The 19596-nt window shown below is 35.5% G+C and overlaps 1 protein-coding gene and 1 pseudogene across 1 annotated transcript in view; one reads left to right on the forward strand and one right to left on the reverse strand.

The window, feature by feature from the left end:
- Window positions 1–19596, forward strand: part of DNAH7 (dynein axonemal heavy chain 7) — a 251585-nt gene that overhangs the window by 186462 nt on the left and 45527 nt on the right. The window contains exons 49-54 of the mRNA XM_043444898.1: window positions 3442–3632; window positions 8103–8236; window positions 9031–9366; window positions 13836–13962; window positions 14931–15125; window positions 16820–16912. Of these exons, the coding sequence (XP_043300833.1) occupies window positions 3442–3632; window positions 8103–8236; window positions 9031–9366; window positions 13836–13962; window positions 14931–15125; window positions 16820–16912 (1076 nt within the window). The remainder of the gene's footprint in view (window positions 1–3441; window positions 3633–8102; window positions 8237–9030; window positions 9367–13835; window positions 13963–14930; window positions 15126–16819; window positions 16913–19596) is intronic.
- On the reverse strand, window positions 19106–19206 carry LOC122426984 (annotated as a pseudogene).

Consider the following 19596-nt stretch of genomic DNA (forward strand, 5'->3'; position numbering starts at 1 on the left):
TTTTAATTTTTTAAAAAGAAATCAGTTTGTATAGAGGAGCTTTTAATGGCTTTGCATTAACTCTGTGAAAAAAGTTCTTTGCGTTTACAGCAAAGCTTATTATTATCTGAGCCTTCCTTGGGCAGAACTACTTCTGGCTCAGTGTTTCTTTCATTTGCTCATTTCTTTGTTCAGTCATTCATCTTACAAATATTTATTTTGCAACTGCCACGGCCACTGAAAACACAGCATGAAAATACAGACTTGGCCTCTGCTGTCTTTGAGCTTATTGGTTTAAAGAGAGAGACAGAGATTATGCATGGGATGAGGGTTAGACGGGAATACAGGGCAGCTGGCAGTACATGTAACAAAATGACAGTTTCACATCTCGTCCATACTCTTCCATCATTTTGGTGAATTCCTTCAAATTTAATATGCAGTTCAAACACCTCTTTCTATGACATCTCTCTCAAGCTGTTCAATCAAGTGCCAAGACTAAAACTTTTACAGATTTCTACAAGCAGAGTAAAGAAATCACAAAATTTCACACACACACAAAACAACAAAAGGCCTGAGTAAGGCATTGTTTTTTCACTGATCAAACCATAGTCTCACCTTATACCAAAGTATGCTTCAGATGATCTAAAGAGTTAAATATGAAAGACAAAAAGAGAAGACCTAAATGCTAAAATAAAACACAAGGGAATAACTAAGTTGTCTTTGGAAAAGAAGTTTCTAAGAAAATATACAATGGAGAAAAAATTTCAAGGTAAAGAATAATAGAATGAACTCTACAAATTTATAATTTAAGCCAAGAAACATTATATAAAAGAAACTTAGAGAATATCAATCACAATTTATGGATTATTTGTATCCCAATTTAGCAATCAAACACTAATCAACGTATTTTAAAACAATGGGTAAACATATCCCCTGACTTGATATTTGATGAAATTGTGAATTACTGATAATTTTTAAGATATATTAATTTTTAAATATGAGTCTTTAACTTTAAGAGATACCTACTCAAATATTTGCAGATGAAGTTTTATGGTGACTGGGATTTGTTTGTAAATAATCCAGGGTGAGATAAGGAATAGATGAAACAAGATTGGGTGAAATTGGCAAGAAATTTTTTTTTTTTTACCTCTGAAAAAAGTTTGAGAATTTCTACAGCAAAAAGTTGAATTTTAAAAAGAAATATAAACAGATTTAAAACCAAGCAGAAAACTGGGGGTGATGTTTGCTACAAACAATATTTATCAATCCCACTTCTGGGCATACACACCGAGGAAACCAGATCTGAAAGAGACACGTGCACCCCAATGTTCATCGCAGCACTGTTTATAATTATAGAATCAGCCAGGACCATGGAAGAATTCAACCTGAAATCAACGTCAGCAGACAATGGGTAAACATATCCCCTGACTTGATATTTGATGAAATTGTGAATTACTGATAATTTTTAAGATATATTAATTTTTAAATATGAGTCTTTAACTTTAAGAGATACCTACTCAAATATTTGCAGATGAAGTTTTATGGTGACTGGGATTTGTTTGTAAATAATCCAGGGTGAGATAAGGAATAGATGAAACAAGATTGGGTGAAATTGGCAAGAAATTTTTTTTTTTTTACCTCTGAAAAAAGTTTGAGAATTTCTACAGCAAAAAGTTGAATTTTAAAAAGAAATATAAACAGATTTAAAACCAAGCAGAAAACTGGGGGTGATGTTTGCTACAAACAATATTTATCAATCCCACTTCTGGGCATACACACCGAGGAAACCAGATCTGAAAGAGACACGTGCACCCCAATGTTCATCGCAGCACTGTTTATAATAGCCAGGACATCTAATGGATAAGGAAGCTGTGTACATATACACCATGGATATTACTCAGCCGTTAAAAAGAATTCATTTGAATCAGTTCTAATGAGATGGGTGAAACTGGAGCCCATTATACAGAGTGAAGTAAGCCAGAAAGATAAAGACCAATACAGTATACTAATGCATATATATGGAATTTAGAAAGATGGTAACGATAACCCGAGGACCCGGGGGAATCGGGTGGAGAGGGAGGTGGGAGCGGGGATCAGGATGGGGAATACGTGTAAATCCATGGCTGATTCATATCAGTGTATGACAAAACCCACTGAAATGTTGTGAAGTGATTGGCCTCCAACTAATAAAAAAAAAATAAATTAAAAAAAAATATATAAATAAAGTTTAAAAAGCTAACACACTGTGACAATTGGTGCCCACTGTTCCCTAATAATCATTCTTGCCTCCTTACCTTTAGCATCTCCTGTGTTTTTCTGGGCACATTCCATTCAAAGTAAAGGAATACATTTCCTAACTTCTGTGAATGTAAGCAGAAGTGCCATTTGTGATTGAAAATACCCTTAAACGATACTTCTTTCTTTTCTGTTTTATCTTTTTTTTTTTTTCCTGATGATTGCAATGTGCATTTTCTTTGAAAGACTAATTTGGCCCCAAGATAAAGCCATATGCCAAAAATGGTGAAGCAGCAAGACAGCAGGAGCTTGGCTCTCTGAGAGTTTAAACACACCGTCCTTTCGTCCTGGGCAGACTACCTCAGGCTCCCCTTTACATGAGAGAGAAATTCCTTCTTGCTTGCGTCACTATTACTTGGGTTTTTTTAATCACTTGCAGCTAAACCTAATGGTGAAAACATGCCCCAGGACAGGAAAATAGGCAAATATTTTAGCATACAGTTTCTAGAAGGAAAAGTATAGTTAGGCAAAGAGCACCTAAAGCATCAAGCCCAAAATACAAATTTTGATAGTGATTTTTACCTATCAAATTATAGAAGTCATGAATATAGTTTTCAATGCTTGCAGTATCACATAGTGGTTAAGAGAGCTGTGTAAGGAGACAGATTGCTTGGTTCAAGTTCCTGCTTTTATCATTCACTAGATGAAAACTTTATTGTAGTCACCTGCTTCAGTTTCCTCATCTGTAAAACTAGGATAATGATACTGGATGCTTTTCAAAGTTGTGAGGATGATGAGGAAAGGCAACGTGGCGCCCAGTGTTTGTGAGTGTAGCGATAGTGAGTAAATCAGGTTAAAAATAGTAGAGCTGCAATGAACATTGAGGTGGATGTATCTTTTCGAATTCAATTGGGATTGCAGGATCATATGGCAACTCTATTTTTAATTGTTTGAGGAACCTGCATGCTGTTTGCCATAGTAGCTGCACAAATTTACATTCCCACCAACGGCGAAGGAGAGTTCCCTTTTCTCCACACTCTCGCCAGCATTTGTTATTTGTGGACTTTTTAATGATGGTATGGCGCACTTCTTTATACTCAGAAGACAAAAATAGTTTATGGGCAACCAGAAACAGCAGCAATTTAGAAGGCTGAAAGAATTTTGAGAGTTGGAAGTTTATAGTCACTATTTAAAATAACATGAAATCTTTTTCTGATTTTATTCCAGTGTTGCTAGAAAATGTGGGAGAAGAACTGGATCCGATCCTGGAACCTCTTCTACTAAAACAGACCTTTAAGCAGGGTGGAAGTACATGCATACGACTTGGGGACTCTACCATTGAATATTCACCAGACTTCCGCTTTTATATTACTACCAAGCTAAGAAATCCTCATTATCTTCCTGAAACTTCAGTAAAGGCCAGTATCTAAAATAAATGTTTCTGTATCAGCTTTTGCAAGCCTGTATTTTCCTCCTGAGCCATGAGGAAAACAGGTCTTTCTAAGTAAAATGGATTTTGTCCTTGTTTGGCATTTCCTGAAATTGCTATAATAATTTCCAAATGTTGTTCTTGTGTGTGCATGTCAGTAATAAAGGAGCCTTCAGTATGCAGTGACGAAAGACCATGATAATTTAATTTCTGCAATCAATAGTATTCTTAGATTTTCACTGTTAAAAATAGATGGCACACATGCATGTTCTTTCTTCACCATAAATGATAATATGCTGATTCTTAGAATGAGGATTCAGGAACAGAGCTCCATGCTTTCTCAGAATAAGGCAGCTGCTATCTGATTTTATGTAATTACCTAAAGGAACTGTTTTTGATCACTTGTTCCTTTAAAATACTAAACATTCCTTTAAAAAGTAAAGTTAAAATTATAGTCAGTGACTAAAATGACTTGAGATGTTGAACTGTAACCAAGCTTCGGGAGCTTATTCCATTCATTATTTCCAGTTCCCAGCCGTGGTCGGCATTTGATGTTTGACAAATTTTTTGTAGAATGAATGAATGAGGGAGGGAAGGATAGTTTTCATTTATAACGTCCGCTCAGAGGACAGGACGTTAAGAAATACTCAGATTTTGAAGGAAACATATATAGAGACAAGATTTATCCAGAGATTTCGAACACTGTTCATTATTAGAAATATTTAAATTAACATAGGCATCTCTCTATAGAGCCAGAGAAAACACTAAAATGAAATAATTTATGCCCTCAAAGGTGAAAATACATGAAAGATGAAAAGCTCGCAAGAGGCTTACACTGTAAATAATGTTATTGTTTATGACTAGAAAGGCATAGCGGGATTCAGAGTTGGGGACACACTTTAGACTGGACATTTAGGGAAGCCTGGAAGACTGGGTAAAGGTGGAGTGACCCTTGAGCTTAGTTTTAAAAACACAATGTTAAAATATGAAAATTCTTAGCCACTGTTTTTAATTATTAAAATAAATATGTTATCTAAACACCTAAAAATTGTGTTAAGTACTACTAGGAGAGGCAATATCTGCTAGTAGTGAAGGGCATGGTCGGGAGTTAGACTTCCTTGGTTCAAATCTCGGTCTGTCACCTACCGTTGTGTGACTTTGGCTGTGTTGTTTAACCTCTCTGTACCTCAGTTCCCTCATCTATAAAATGGGAATAATCAGTGTCTAGCTCATAGAGTCGGAGCAGGCAATGGCACCCGACTCCAGTACTCTTGCCTGGAAAATCCCATGGATGGAGGAGCCTAGTGGGCTGCAGTCCATGGGGTCGCTAAGAGTTGGACATGACTGAGCGACTTCCCTTTCACTTCACTTTCATGCACTGGAGAAGGAAATGGCAACCCACTCCAGTGTTCTTGCCTGGAGAATCCCAGGGACGGAGGAGCCTGGTGGGCTGCTGTCTATGGGATCTCACAGAGCCACACACGACTGAAGCGACTTAGCAGCAGCAGCAGCTCATAGAATGATATGAAGACTAAATAATCTATGTAAAATGCTTATAATAAGACCCAGCAATAGTATTATGATTGTTAACTATTAGAATTATTATTTAACTTTCAAATTTAAGTGGAAAAGAATGACTCATAAAAGAAAATAAAAATCCTGAAGCTGCATTACCAAAAAGCTTTTTAAATAAATCACATGGAACATCTTTTTTTTTACTTTTCAGTAAAATTTATGAAAATATCACAGATAACATAAATAATAATTTATGTCTAGTAATAACTAGTTATAGTTGAAGCCATAAACCACTGTGGATAGGGAACTATTTTGTGATTCATTATTGAAATCCTTGAGATCCCTAGAGTGTCTTATTGCTTCATTATTTTTAATTGCTGGGATTGATTAAAGAGGGATTAGAAAACATAGTGAGGCAGTTACTTGCTTTCATTTACAAATTAAAATACTTCCTCTTGATCTTATTTTTAGGATCTTTTATGTACCTTTTGCTTTCAGAAGTACCCAGGGGATGATACTGTGCTGCTATAATTCATTTGAATCTAAATGAAAATAAAATTTGAAGCCATATTTGTGTGGTTTTAAATGTTTGTTAGCAAAATGACTAGATTTGCAAAATCTTGATGTCAAAAGATCTAACGTTAATGGAATATGAATGAACCCCTCTGTGTGTCTGAGGTAAAAGTTTTCACACAGACATTCCTCTGAGCACTGTGACGCTGGTCTGGGGACTGAAACGAATGTAATCTGTGTTCTTGGCTTCTCGGCCCCACAGGGAAAATCTCTTAGAAACGTTAATGATAATTTTTCCATGACTAAATTCTGAAGCAGTAGAGAATTGCATGACAACATTGAATCATTTTTGATTGCTCAATTTAAAGGATTGTTGCTTATTATTCCATACAAATGTATGATTATGCCTATGTAATCACACTTGGTGGCATCCAAGGCCTGCCATGGGGCAAGCTGGGGGAGAGGTTTGATTGGAGGACAGTACCATGGACAAGGTGCCTGGTTGCGGGTGGAGGAGGACATCACTTCACAGGGGTAACAAGGAGCTGTTTTACACCTCCTGCTCCCAGGAAATAATTCTCTTACAAGGAAGGTGGGAAAACACAAGTTCTCCCAACTCAGCAGTCAGGGCTGAAGCATATGCAGATGGCTTATAGTCTGTGTGTCTGAGATTTCACAGTCAAGGTAGGTACACTGAAAGGCATGTGAAAGGGAGGAGTGGGAAGTGATGCTCAGGACACAGGTGCAGACCTTAATTCGAGATGTGAAGGCAGAAGACTGCACGATAGATGCCTAAAAAAAGCAGGGGAACAAGGGAGGTCAAATTAAGCCAAGGTCAGGTGTTTATTGGCTTGTGGATCCATTGGTGACCAGAGCTAGAAAGTTGCTATAATTTATTGCTGTGAGTATTGATGGGTATGTAGAGGCAGGAATGAGAGCAGATTGTAGAGGACTAAGGAATGAAGTGAGGCATAGACAAAAGAATATACAAATGACATTTTCAGTTATGCATTTAATAGTTATGAAGGCACAAGGAGAGATCCTTCAAGAACTGAAAGCGATTGTGTGGATGATTTGTTTTTTGCTTTTGAAAAAGAGAGACCTAAGCATGATTACTTTCCCACTTATGGCAAAGACTCAGGAGAGGGGTAACTTTAAGACTCAGGCAGCAGAGACCTGTGTGTAAGAGTGATTAAATGCTGATCAGATGAAGCAGGGTTAGCAGACTGCATCTTGATGGATGCTGGTGAACTGTGTATTCCTTCGTTCCCAATAGTGGCTGAGTATCATACTGTAATGTCCCGTAACACAATGTGCTATATTGTGATATGATTACATTATAGGATGTTGTGGTTGCTGCTGCTGTTTAGTCTCTAAGTCGTGTCCGACTCTTTGTGACGCCATGGACTGTAGCCCGCCAGACTCCTCCATCCATGGGATTTCCCAGGCAAGAACACTAGTGGGTTGCCATTTCCTCCTTCAGGGGATCTTCCAGATCCAGGAATTGAGCCCCGGTCTCCTGCTTGACAGGCAGTTCTTTTCCTGTGAGCCACCTGGGAAGCCCCCAGGTTTTTCCGAAACATCGTTAGGAACAACCTGAACGAACTTTTTGGCAAACCTAATATGTACTCATGACAAGTCATCACTGTGTTCTTTTTTCTCTTAAGTCTCTGTTTGTTTCTCTTATCTCCTCTGCTTTTGGACACCACTAGGCACTTAGCAGCAGCAGCAGGCGCCTTAAGGGCTTCCGTGGTGGCTCAGCTGGTAAAGAATCTGCCTGCAATGCGGGAGACCTGGGTTCGATCCCTGGGTTGGGAAGATCCCCTGGAGAAGGGAAAGGCTACCCACTCCAGTATTCTGGCCTGGAGATTCCATGGACTGTAGCCGGTCCAGCCAACATGTAGGTTGGCCTGCAGCCGGATTCTAATTGATTTTAGGATTAATGGGTTGTCAGAAGTTGGATGAATTTGAAATAAGAATTAATTGATCACCAAACACAGCTCTCTGCAGTATTACATTTATGAGCATGAGAAACTTTTGCAGGTTTTAATTCAACAACATAGTTTGTCTATATCCTTAATCACGGTCTCACAGTGTATGTGAAAATACACTGTACTCAGTCACTCAGTCGTGTCTGACTCTGTGCAACCCTATGGACTGTAGCCCACCAGGCTCCTCTGTCCATGGGATTTTTCAGGCAATAGTACTGGAGTGGGTTGCCATTTCCTCCTCCAGGGGATCTTCCCGACCCAGGATTGAACCCACATCTCCTGCATTGCAGGCGGGTTCTTTAGTGCTGAGCCGCCAGGGAAGCCCCTCACGTATACTACTGTGATGTTAGAGTCAACTTTAAGGTTAGGATTTGAAGCACATAAGCAGACGCCTTCTCAGCAGGAAGACTGATGCAGTTGTTGCGTACCCTCCTTTACAGGTGACACTGTTAAACTTCATGATCACTTCTGAAGGGATGCAGGATCAGCTTTTGGGAATTGTCGTAGCACGAGAAAGGCCAGATCTTGAAGAAGAAAAGCAAGCCTTGATATTACAAGGAGCTGAAAACAAAAGGTTTTATACATTATAAAGTACAGAATCATTCTTTTTTTTTATTTATTTTAATTGGGGGCTAATTACTTTACAATATTGTAGTGGTTTTGCCATTTGTTTCAAGATCACTTAGAATCAATTAAAGTACATATTAAAGATCTAGGTTGTTAGGTTTAATAGGTGCATTGAATGGAAAGACTTGAGTGGAAAATAAAAGGTATTACAGTCTGTATGTTAATTTAGAAAATTGCATTGCAGAGTATAGTTTTTACATACAAGTTCTTAGGCACTGAAAGGATTAGAAGGCCTGCCACAAGTCAAGGCAGTGTATTTTCAACTCTTCCACCAAGTTTTAGCACAAAAGTTTTAGCATTCATTATGTAGCTGAGGTTACCTGTTTTCGCTGAAGCATAGTCTGAATGAATATGTTGCATATCACTTTCTGCTTGTGGTATCTATATCACAGGTAGAAAGGGTAATGCCCTATAAATCATGAAAAATTTCAGAAAATAAATGGAGTGATACTTTCTATTTAATTGGGAGCTAAGCTACTTGATGGCAGAGTAGATGGGCTTACTCTCTCTCTCCAGTTACCACATAAACGATCATTAGAAAGGGAAGTGGAGCAGAAAGACCTGTCTTTCTGACATTTCGCAAGATAAGAAATTAATTATATGGCATCACCATTCCAGATATTTGTCACAATGTGATGTATTTCTTTAGATTACATGCTCTCTGTTTCTTATAAAAGAATATATATGTGAAGTGATTGTTAATGATTTCTTCTTCTTCTGAGAAATTTTTTTTTATTCCAGGCAGTTAAAAGAAATAGAAGACAAGATTTTAGAAGTTCTTTCATCTTCGGAAGGCAATATATTAGAAGATGAAACTGCCATTAAGATATTATCTTCCTCCAAGGCTCTGGCTAATGAGATTTCTCAAAAGCAGGAAGTAGCCGAAGAGACAGAGAAGAAGATTGATAGCACCCGCATGGGCTATCGACCTATTGCCGTTCATTCCACCATCCTGTTTTTTTCTATTGCTGATTTAGCCAACATCGAGCCCATGTACCAATACTCATTGACCTGGTTTATTAACCTTTTCATCCTGTCTATTGAAAATTCAGAGAAGTCAGAAATTTTGTCAAAAAGGTACGTAAAAGCAATACTAATTAGTACAAATAATAACTAATGCATGAAATATAGTAATTGGTGGCCTTCACTGTTGTTTCAGCATGGTGTTCACCTTACAGCCATATAGCTAGAATGAACTTGATTAATCATTGTAACAGAAATAAATTTGAGGGTTAGACATTGAACAGATATGTCCAAATTCAGTCTGCCAGGAAATTGTTTACAGAGATATGGGATTATAATGTAATACTGAAAAGAGGAAGCATTGTTTATCATTTGCAAAATGTATTTATGATTGGAAGTATGGAAAGAGGAAGTAATATCCCTAAAAGATGCAATTCTTACTTTCTGTGAGCTTGCATTCCAAAAGTTACAAATTCACATTTTAATATACACATATATAAAATTTGACAGATAACAAAGTTTTTAAAAAACAGTCTGCTGTGATTGTGATATTTGTTTTTAAAAATACCTATTTTTCTGTTGGCTATTGCAATAAGTAAAATAAAGAATAAAAATAAAGAATAAAAATTTCATTTTTTTTTGTTGTCAGTGAGATAAATTTTAGCTCGGTATTAAAACATGTTTTTAATAGCGTCTAACATTAAATTATTTCTTGAAAAGATAATAATTACAATCTTTGTCCTTTATAACTTTATTGATCAACACAGAGCTAGATACTTCAGTTTTCTAACTGTTCATACTCACAAAGGAAACTCAATTTACTAATATCATTCACATTTAAGAATTACCTTTTAGAAGTCCAAAATGCTCATCTCCTAAATCTAAAGTGAATTCTTTCATTTATCATGGTAGAATTTTGCAAAATTTTAAATATTCTTAGACTGAGTAATCTTTGGTTAATATCTTTCATTATTTTACAAGCCTGAGTATATGAATATGTACAAGTAGATGAGACTAATGAAGGTATAGCAGTGACGCTTGGCTTAGCAAACAACTTCTCAAATACCTGCCCACGAGAACGGGAAGGGGAGGAAGAGGGTGTCTTTAGGGAAGGAATGCACAATGGTAGAGTTTAAAAGTTTCTCTTTATATTATGAAATTTGAAAACATTTCTCTCAGTATCTGACATTTTCAAGGTGAGCAAGGATTACTGAAATACAGAAAACAGAAATTTAAGTGACCTTTCATATTAAAGTTCCCAGCCATTTGCATTATGTTACTTACTTGAACAAGCATGTCTGGTTTTCACATTAGAGTCTGAGTTCCCTGAGGCAATAATTTTTTTTATATTCCTAGAATCTAGAACTTATCACAGAGCTTAATCACATAGAGTGACACAGTAAATGATGTTCTGCTTTTCATTGCAGTTTTTAATTTCTATCTTGATTAAAACAAGACTACCAGAGTGTTATCATTTTAATTAATTTAAAATCTGTTGGAGTCTAGAGAAAAAAACTTTGTTTTTTCTCTTAAAGACCTATTTTGTATATAAGTTTTATAAATTTGGACAATTTTAGACTTTAAAAATAGTTACTGGTTCCTTTACTATCTCATTATATGAAATTAGGATTTACTCACAGATATGATATCTCTTTCTTCATAACTATAATATAGCCCCTTACAATTTATAGAAAATCAAATTCTTTTACCTAGATGTAAGATTTGAATGAAGTCCAGAAAACAAAATGTGCCTTTTTAGTTTTAGTTAAAATTCTTTCATTTAGAAACAATGAAAATCATATTTATGACTACAGTGATCTTAAAAATATAATTCTGGAACCAAAAAGTAAATATTAAAAAATATATTTGAAAACTTTGAAGTTATTACTATACATACAGAAACATGCAGAAATCAGAAGCATTTGAAAAATAAAATTTTATGTGAGTACATCTGTGTAACTAACATCCAGGTCAAGACATAGGACTTTATCAACGGCCCAGAAACCACTCTGTTTCCCCGTCTAGTCACTATAATCCACATCCCCCCAGGTAATCGCTGTCCTGAGTTTCAGTGCTAGAGATGAGTGTTGCCTAATTTAGAATGCTATTTAAATGGAATTACACGGTCGTGCTCTTTTTTATCTGACATCTTGCACTTAACATTGTGTTTGTGAAATTTATATTGTTTTGCACAGTGCAAAGAAGTGGTTTATTCACTTTCATTGTTAAATATGGGTGCATTCCCTATGCTCCTATATTGTTGGGGAAGTGTAAAAGCAAATCTTCTCCCAGTCCAGAAAATCTCTCCACAAAGCAGTTGAGAAAGAAAGCAGTTTTTAACTGAATAAGTATTAAACTAGAATGTGACCCGCAGCACGAGCAGCAGTTCGCTAAGAGAGCACAAAGACAGGAATCTCACTTCCCCGGCTTTAGCAGACTGGCTTCACCCAGAGGAAAAACCAATGTCTTATCTTTATGATAGGACGTAGTTTGGCAGCTCAGAGTCAGGAGCCCATGAAGTTAGCCGGTGAAAACGGCTCTCAGATCTTCAGAAGGGACATTCCTGGGCCGTAAAGTTGACAAAATACCTACCTATATTTCAAAGAGAAGGTACTTATAAACTTTCAAAAGTAAATGCTCTAAGGAAAAAGAGAGGGAAATCTCTTCTTAACATTTTCGGTATAAAAAGATTGGGCCTTTTATTTTTATTTGTCCTTTCACTATACCTCAAGTTTTTTATTCATTCTACTGCTGAGGACATTTGGGTAGCTTCCAGTTTGGAGCTGTTATGAATTTTTGCTGTCTTGTACACTCCTGTATGTGGCTTTTGTATGTACATTTATGTGGTAAGTACATATCCAGGAGTGGAATTGATCATAACAGAGTATATATATATTCCATTTTAATAAATATTGCCAAATAGAGTTCCAAAATGGCTACCACAGTGGAGACTCTACTAGTAATCTCGTTTAATCTTCCTTTTTTTTTTAAGTAAAAAGTAGGAGGAAGCAAGATCTCATTCAGAAATTAGAGTTCTCATAGAAATCATTTTTTTATTTGTCAATCATTGATAAACATCAGATAATCTATTAAATATGTACAAGTTTTACTTGTTAATCATACCTCAATAAAGCTGGAGAAAGAAACAAAAAAACATTAGCTGACCTGTTGGTCTCTGGGCGCTGATTAGTTTGTAGCTATAACAAAAGTGTAGAAAGGATATGACTGTTAACAGTAGACTACTAAATTGTTGGAGAATCTTAATATTGGTCTAAAATTATTTCTAATTTTCTTTCATGAGAGATAAAAATCTCTCTTTTTGTGTTTGTATTCTGATAGTTACTATTCATAATAATTATTATTTAATAATGCCAAACACATATTATAATTAAATATATACTGTGTATATACTATGAAATAACCATAATAATTGGAATCATCTGTCTTTATAATATTTTAATGCATTATAATTTATTATGGCAAAATAAATAACTGTAGCAAAAAAATACAGAAACAAAAATCTAACTAGAATATGGCTTTGTTACAGGAACCACACTGAAATCAATCTCTCTGTCTCTTACTCTCAAAAATATATGCAAGATCACACATGCCTGTGTGCACACACAGAATTTTTTCTTTCCCTTCTACTTCTGTCAAGATAATTTTCCCTTGTTATTAATTATTCTTTTGAAATATAGTTTTTAGCAGCTGTATAATATACTTTTATTGAATGCACCATAATTTTCTTCATAATTTTCTTATTGTAGGATTTGCAAGTAGTCTCCAGCTTTTGTATTATAAATAACACAGTAATAAATATAAATGTCACCATCATTGATTATTTCCTTTGGCTAAATCCCCAAATTAGGACAGATGTGTTCACTTCTTTCAGACTCCTGATATAAATAAATTCCTTTTCTGTAAGGTTATTCAAATGAATAAATTCATCAGAGGGAGCATGAATACCTTACAACACTGTGTCACACATCAGCATTGAGAATAATAATTTTCTCATGTCAAGGTTTACTGTGAATACCAATCACACATGTTAGCATTTACTAGGGTGCTGTTAGTTGCAAATATTGTGATTATTCATATTTCTAAGACTTGTCTATGTGGTAAATAAAAATGTAGTTTATTAAGTTATGTTATTAGTCCAGCTTTTATGGATTTATGAACAGAGTAGCCCTCTTCTAAACTTAATTTAATAAAGAAACTATTAACTTTAGTCTGTTCATTTATAATAATATATCATATAGAACATACATAAAAGTTTATGAAATATGGAAATCCAGTTTTACCCCAAGAAATGTTTTGTAGTTTTCTAAAAGGAAGATTAAGTTTTGTTAAAAAAAAGTCAGTTGATGGTAAAAATGCAATTCTACTGAAGTGTTCCTACATTGCGTAACTCTCAAATTGGTGCCCCCAGTTAATGAGAATCCTTGATCTGTTTTGGGAGTAATTGACCAGAAAGTTTATTAGAAGAACACACATCTAAATGGTTTATAATAGGTTTTCCCAAGAGCATTTTTTGAGAGAATAATGCATTTTTATTTATTTACTTTTCTTTTGTTGACCCTTAGGCTTCAAATTCTCAAGGATCACTTCACTTATTCCCTTTATGTTAACATCTGCCGATCCCTCTTTGAAAAGGATAAACTACTTTTTTCATTTTGTCTAACTGTAAATCTACTGATACATGAGCGATTGGTCAGTACTGTTTTAATTTATGGGGAGAAAATACTAATGTGAATTTATTAATTTATGAATTTGTGTGGGAATATATATAAAAGGATTGTTAATAGCAATTATTATAGTGAAGGCAAGATATCACAACTAGACTGAACTTCACAGAGGTGAAAAATAAATTAAGCAGAGTTCCTTATGTAACTATTACGACTTAAATTTTTGTATGTTTTAGCTTAAAATAGTTTCTATCAGAATCTCACATATAAGGGTGCATATAAACTTCTCAAATGTATTGATATTATGTACCCCAAGTAATAATATAAATGGTAATGTTTTTAGGAACTTTTACAAGTTTGTCAAATCTAACCATTGGGTTTAACAATACCATTCATTAATTTTAGCTATGTTTCAAATCTGTTTACTTAAAATATGGGAAGCACTTTAAGAATGGAAGAGAGGTGTATAAATTCATTATTTTATATACATGTGTTTAAGCTTTATTAATTTCATATGGCAATGTATTAGCTGAATTCTGAAGAAACATTTATTTTAGTATTTCTTGCAAAAATTTCATAGCAGTAACTCATCATATTTTATAGAAAATAATTGAAAACATGGCAGGTGCATGGCTTTCTGCCTTCCCACAACTTTTACAGACAATAAAACTTCGCAGTCATTTTGGAAGACATATATTAAAAAAGAATAAAATTCAGATTTCCATGTTTCGATCAGAAATTCTGGAGGAAGATTATCAACAAGTAGCTCTCTAGTATCTAACAAGTAGCTCTCTAAAATGGAACTATTTTGAAAACTGGTTATAATGAATACATTGATTTCTTATGAATCAATACTGGCCTATACCAATAACTAAAATTTTATGGGGGGATATTTGAAACTTGAAAATCATTCAATTTTTTTAAATGGTTGTAAGTTACCTGTGTATATGGTGAACTCATTTCTGACTCTTCATGCTACTTTGTTTTCCAAAGATTAATAAAGCTGAATGGAGGTTTCTGTTAACTGGTGGCATTGGCTTAGATAATCCTCATGCTAACCCTTGTACATGGCTTCCTCAAAAATCTTGGGATGAAATATGTCGGCTGGATGATTTGTCTGCCTTCAAAAACATTCGTAGAGAGTTTATGCGCTTAAAGGATGGATGGAAAAAAGTATATGACAGTTTGGTATGTTTTTAACTCTCTTGCTTGTTTCAAAGTTTTTAAATGGAGAAAATAATGTCAAATAATTTATTCTTGTCTGTAAGTAAGCATTAAACAGCTGGTCAAATATAATGTTTCAATTAGGCTATCCCCACTTTCTAATTGGTTCTGTTTGCACTTCTCTTCAAATTCCTTGGAATCTGTAAAGATGCAGAAAAGTTGCCTGGTCCTTAAAAGTACTCTTTTTGGATTTCCAGGCCAGATTTTTATTATCAACTTAAACTTTGGCAGTCATAATGGCAGATGACTTAAAATTTTATAGAACAGGTTTCGTTTGGATTTTCTGAACACAGGGCACAAACTAATAAATATTTTTGTCATTTGACGAGAGGGAAAAAATAATAGTTCTCAAATAATTTTCATGAGACCTGATCTTATTAGTTGGAAATTACTATAGCTAACATATACCATGATGCTCAGTTTCCCTTCTGGAATATAAACAAATTGCTGCCTTCCTTCACTTTTTCCTTAGCACAAGGGCTAACATTGTGATTCCCAGTTAATTTTTTCTAGTGTTTCTACTTTTTTTGACATTTTGCTTTTCTTGGGCTTAACATGCAACAGCTCTATTTGGGGGTGGGGGTTGGAGGGAGAAAAAAAGCAGGATGCGTGGAGAACACTTTGGTGACCTGTTTATTGTACTGTACATGATAGAGTGTGTCTGCACATGAATTTAAATATTTTGGTTTGGATCTCTTTTGGATTGATCCTTGTTAGTAATAAAAGTACTTTTTCCAGAGGCAAATATGTTTTTGTATGTAGTTGAGTCTAAATAGAAATTTCCCTATTCGGAAGCATGAAGATTTCTGACCTGAGATAACCCATAGCCTTCCCAGCTGTTTCAAAGATGCAAGTATCTTCTTTTCCCATTCCTCCTCCTGGGATCTTGATACATCTCTTCTTGCATATTTTTAATAACATTCTTTGGCTTCTTCTTTACATTCTGTGTGTAGTGGGGGAAGGGGGAGGAACGCACATGCGCTCAGTCACGTCCAACTCTGCAACCTCATGTGAGCCTGCCAGGCTCGTCTGTCCTTGAAATTTTCTAGGCAGGAATACTGGAACAAGTTGCTATTTCCTACTCCAGGGAATCTTCCTAACCCAGGGATCCAACCTGAGTCTCTTGAGTCTCCTGTATTGGCAGGCGGATTGTTTACCACTGTGCCGCCTGGGAAGCCCCTTCTTTACTATACACATTCTCAAATATTCCTTTCTTGAAAAGATATCAAAATTTTATCAAAATAAAAAGTAATGCATAGCCTTCTTTGTTTGCAATAAATGTTTATTTTTGTACATGGATAATGAGAGTAGTTAGTTGGCAGGTTTTTGAAATGCCTTTGGAGAAATAATGGGAAAAGATCTCCTAATGCACATTTATTGTAGTAATAGAAAACATTTGTGCTATTGATTAACGTTCATATTGACACTAACCTACTTATTTCATGTCTTAGTTTTGGTTTTACGTGGCAGTTAAATTTTTCTTTTTATTTCTTATTTCATAGCTTTGCCCCAACCTAATAAAATTTACATTAGCATTCTTAATTTCACTTAATTATTTTATGTTTTCTTTAAACTTAATTTAAAAGTCAGAATACTGGGGCTTTGGCTTTTTATTAAGTCTTCCAAATAATATTGAGTTATATCCACTGTCATTTTAGGAACCACATCATGAGGTTTTTCCTGACGACTGGGAAGATAAAGCGAGTGAGTTTCAAAGGATGCTTATCATTCGTTGCTTGAGGCCGGACAAGGTAAATGCTGTCTTTGGAAGCAGCTCAGTGAATTCTAGACCTTCCAGCTCCACATGCCAGCCAAACATGTGTTTCCTTATGTAATCATTGGGGGTGGGGTGGTAAACAGCTGCAAGAAATAACCCCAATTCCCTCTAATGCAGTCATTTTTTAAAAAGTGTGTATTTATTATAACTGCAGTAACTTAGTAACTCACCAGATTATGTTTAATAGTTTATTTATGTTACAGCTCTTCCTTTTATCCCTGGAGAAGGGAATGGACAATCTACTTTACATTTTTGTTCTTATTGTTTTGATGAAATTGGTCAATGTTTACATGAAGCTGATTTACTATACCTTCTGGTTCCTCAAATGCTATCCTGTACATGGTTCTTTATTGGCTTTTGGAAAGCTAGTAGAATATTGTTTTTAAGATGTTCATCATCGCTCACCACAAAGGAAAATGTCAACACTATTAATTTTCATTTCTTTAAGTAATAAATTATATAACCAGCAAATCAGCTGAACTGTCATATCAACAAATGAGAGTACTCATTGATATCCTCATTTGTATTATTAAACTCTGTTTAAAAAAAAAAAACTCTTCACTTAAGTGTAAAGATGCATATCCACAGAGATAACCACATAACTCTGAGGAACGATAGACATTGGGAATGTTGGAAGAAAAACTGAAAATATATTCTAATTGTCCACTGTTACTATTTGAGTAAAAGTATACATAATTACTCCAAAATTTATTGTATTCACAATTTGAGTTGCTAAGGATATAAGATAATACTTCCATTCTGACAGCAATAGAAAAAGCTGCACTTGTATGATAAAGACAGTGTTTTTTTTTTTTAATTTTACACATAGTGATAATACAAGGTAGAGGCATTCTTTCCTTTGTAAGTCAGGGTCTGTTCGATGAAAACATGTCATTCTTTCTTTTTTTTTTTTCATATATTTTTATTAGTTGGAGGCTAATTACTTTACAATATTGTAGTGGGTTTTGTCATACACTGACATGAATCAGTCATGGATTAACATGTATTCCCCATCCCGATCCCCCCTCACACCTCCCTTTCTACCCAATCCCTCTGGGTCTTCCCAGTGCACCAGGCCTGAGCACTTGTCTCATGCATCCAGCCTGGGCTGGTGATCTGTTTCACTATAGATAATATACATGTTTCGATGCTGTTCTCTCAAAACATCCCACCCTCGCCTTCTTCCACAGAGTCCAAAAGTCTGTTCTGGACATCTGTGTCTCTTTTTCTGTTTTGCATATAGGGTTATCATTACCATCTTTCTAAATTCCATATATATGCGTTAGTATGCTGTATTGGTCTTTATCTTTCTGGCTTACTTCACTCTGTATAATAGGCTCCAGTTTCATCCATCTCGTTAGAACTGATTCAAATGAATTCTTTTTAATGGCTGAGTAATATTCCATGGTGTATATGTACCACAGCTTCCTTATCCATTCATCTGCTGATGGGCATCTAGGTTGCTTCCATGTCCTGACTATTATAAACAGTGCTGTGATGAACATTGGGGTGCATGTGTCTCTTTCAGATCTGGTTTCCTCAGTGTGTATGCCCAGAAGTGGGATTGCTGGGTCATATGGCAGTTCTATTTCCAGTTTTTTAAGAAATCTCCACACTGTTCTCCATAGCGGCTGTACTAGTTTGCATTCCCACCAACAGTGTAAGAGGGTTCCCTTTTCTCCACACCCTCTCCAGCATTTATTGCTTGTAGACTTTTGGATAGCAGCCATCCTGACTGGTGTGTAATGGTACCTCACTGTGGTTTTGATTTGCATTTCTCTGATGATGAGTGATGCTGAGCATCTTTTCATGTGTTTGTTAGCCATCTGTATGTCTTCTTTGTAGAAATGTCTTTTTAGTTCTTTGGCCCATTTTTTGGTTGGGTCATTTATTTTCCTGGAATTGAGCTGCAGGAGTTGCTTGTATATTTTTGAGATTAGTCCTTTGTCTGTTGCTTCGTTTGCTATTATTTTCTCCCAATCTGAGGGCTGTCTTTTCACCTTGCTTATAGTTTCCTTTGTTGTGCAAAAGCTTTTAAGTTTCATTAGGTCCCATTTGTTTATTTTTGGTTTTATTTCGAATATTCTGGGAGGTGGGTCATAGAGGATCCTGCTGTGATTTATGTCAGAGAGTGTTTTGCCTATGTTCTCCTCTAGGAGTTTTATAAAAAAATATGGAACACTTCACGAATTTGCATGTCATCCTTGCGCAAGGACCATGCTAATCTTCTCTGTATCGTTCCAATTTATGTGCTGTCGAAGCGAGCACGTCATTCTTTCTTGAATTGGTAGTGTGGCCTTAGCCAGGGCCAAAGTATCCATTAAGCATAGGACCTCGGGTCCATGATACTCTTAGGAGTTCATGAAAGTGCTTTAATTTCTGTTAAAATGAGAAAATAAACTAGTCTGTTATATTTTAATTATACAAAAACAGTTGCAAAATACATTTTTTTCTATTTATCGATGGAAGGAGGGGTGGTCCGCAATGTGCCAAGGGCCCCTAAATGTCATAGTGCTGCCCAGCTCTTAGATGCTGGAAATAGTTCCCATTGTTGAAGATCATTATTAAACTGCACCTTGGGGGCCCTTTTAAAAATGAATCTTCACTGAAACTATTAGCGTTAAGCCTCAGAAGTTTTCACTGCAAATATTAAATATG

The sequence above is a fragment of the Cervus canadensis genome, chromosome 24 (assembly GCF_019320065.1).
Source record: "Cervus canadensis isolate Bull #8, Minnesota chromosome 24, ASM1932006v1, whole genome shotgun sequence".
Taxonomy (NCBI): domain Eukaryota; kingdom Metazoa; phylum Chordata; class Mammalia; order Artiodactyla; family Cervidae; genus Cervus; species Cervus canadensis.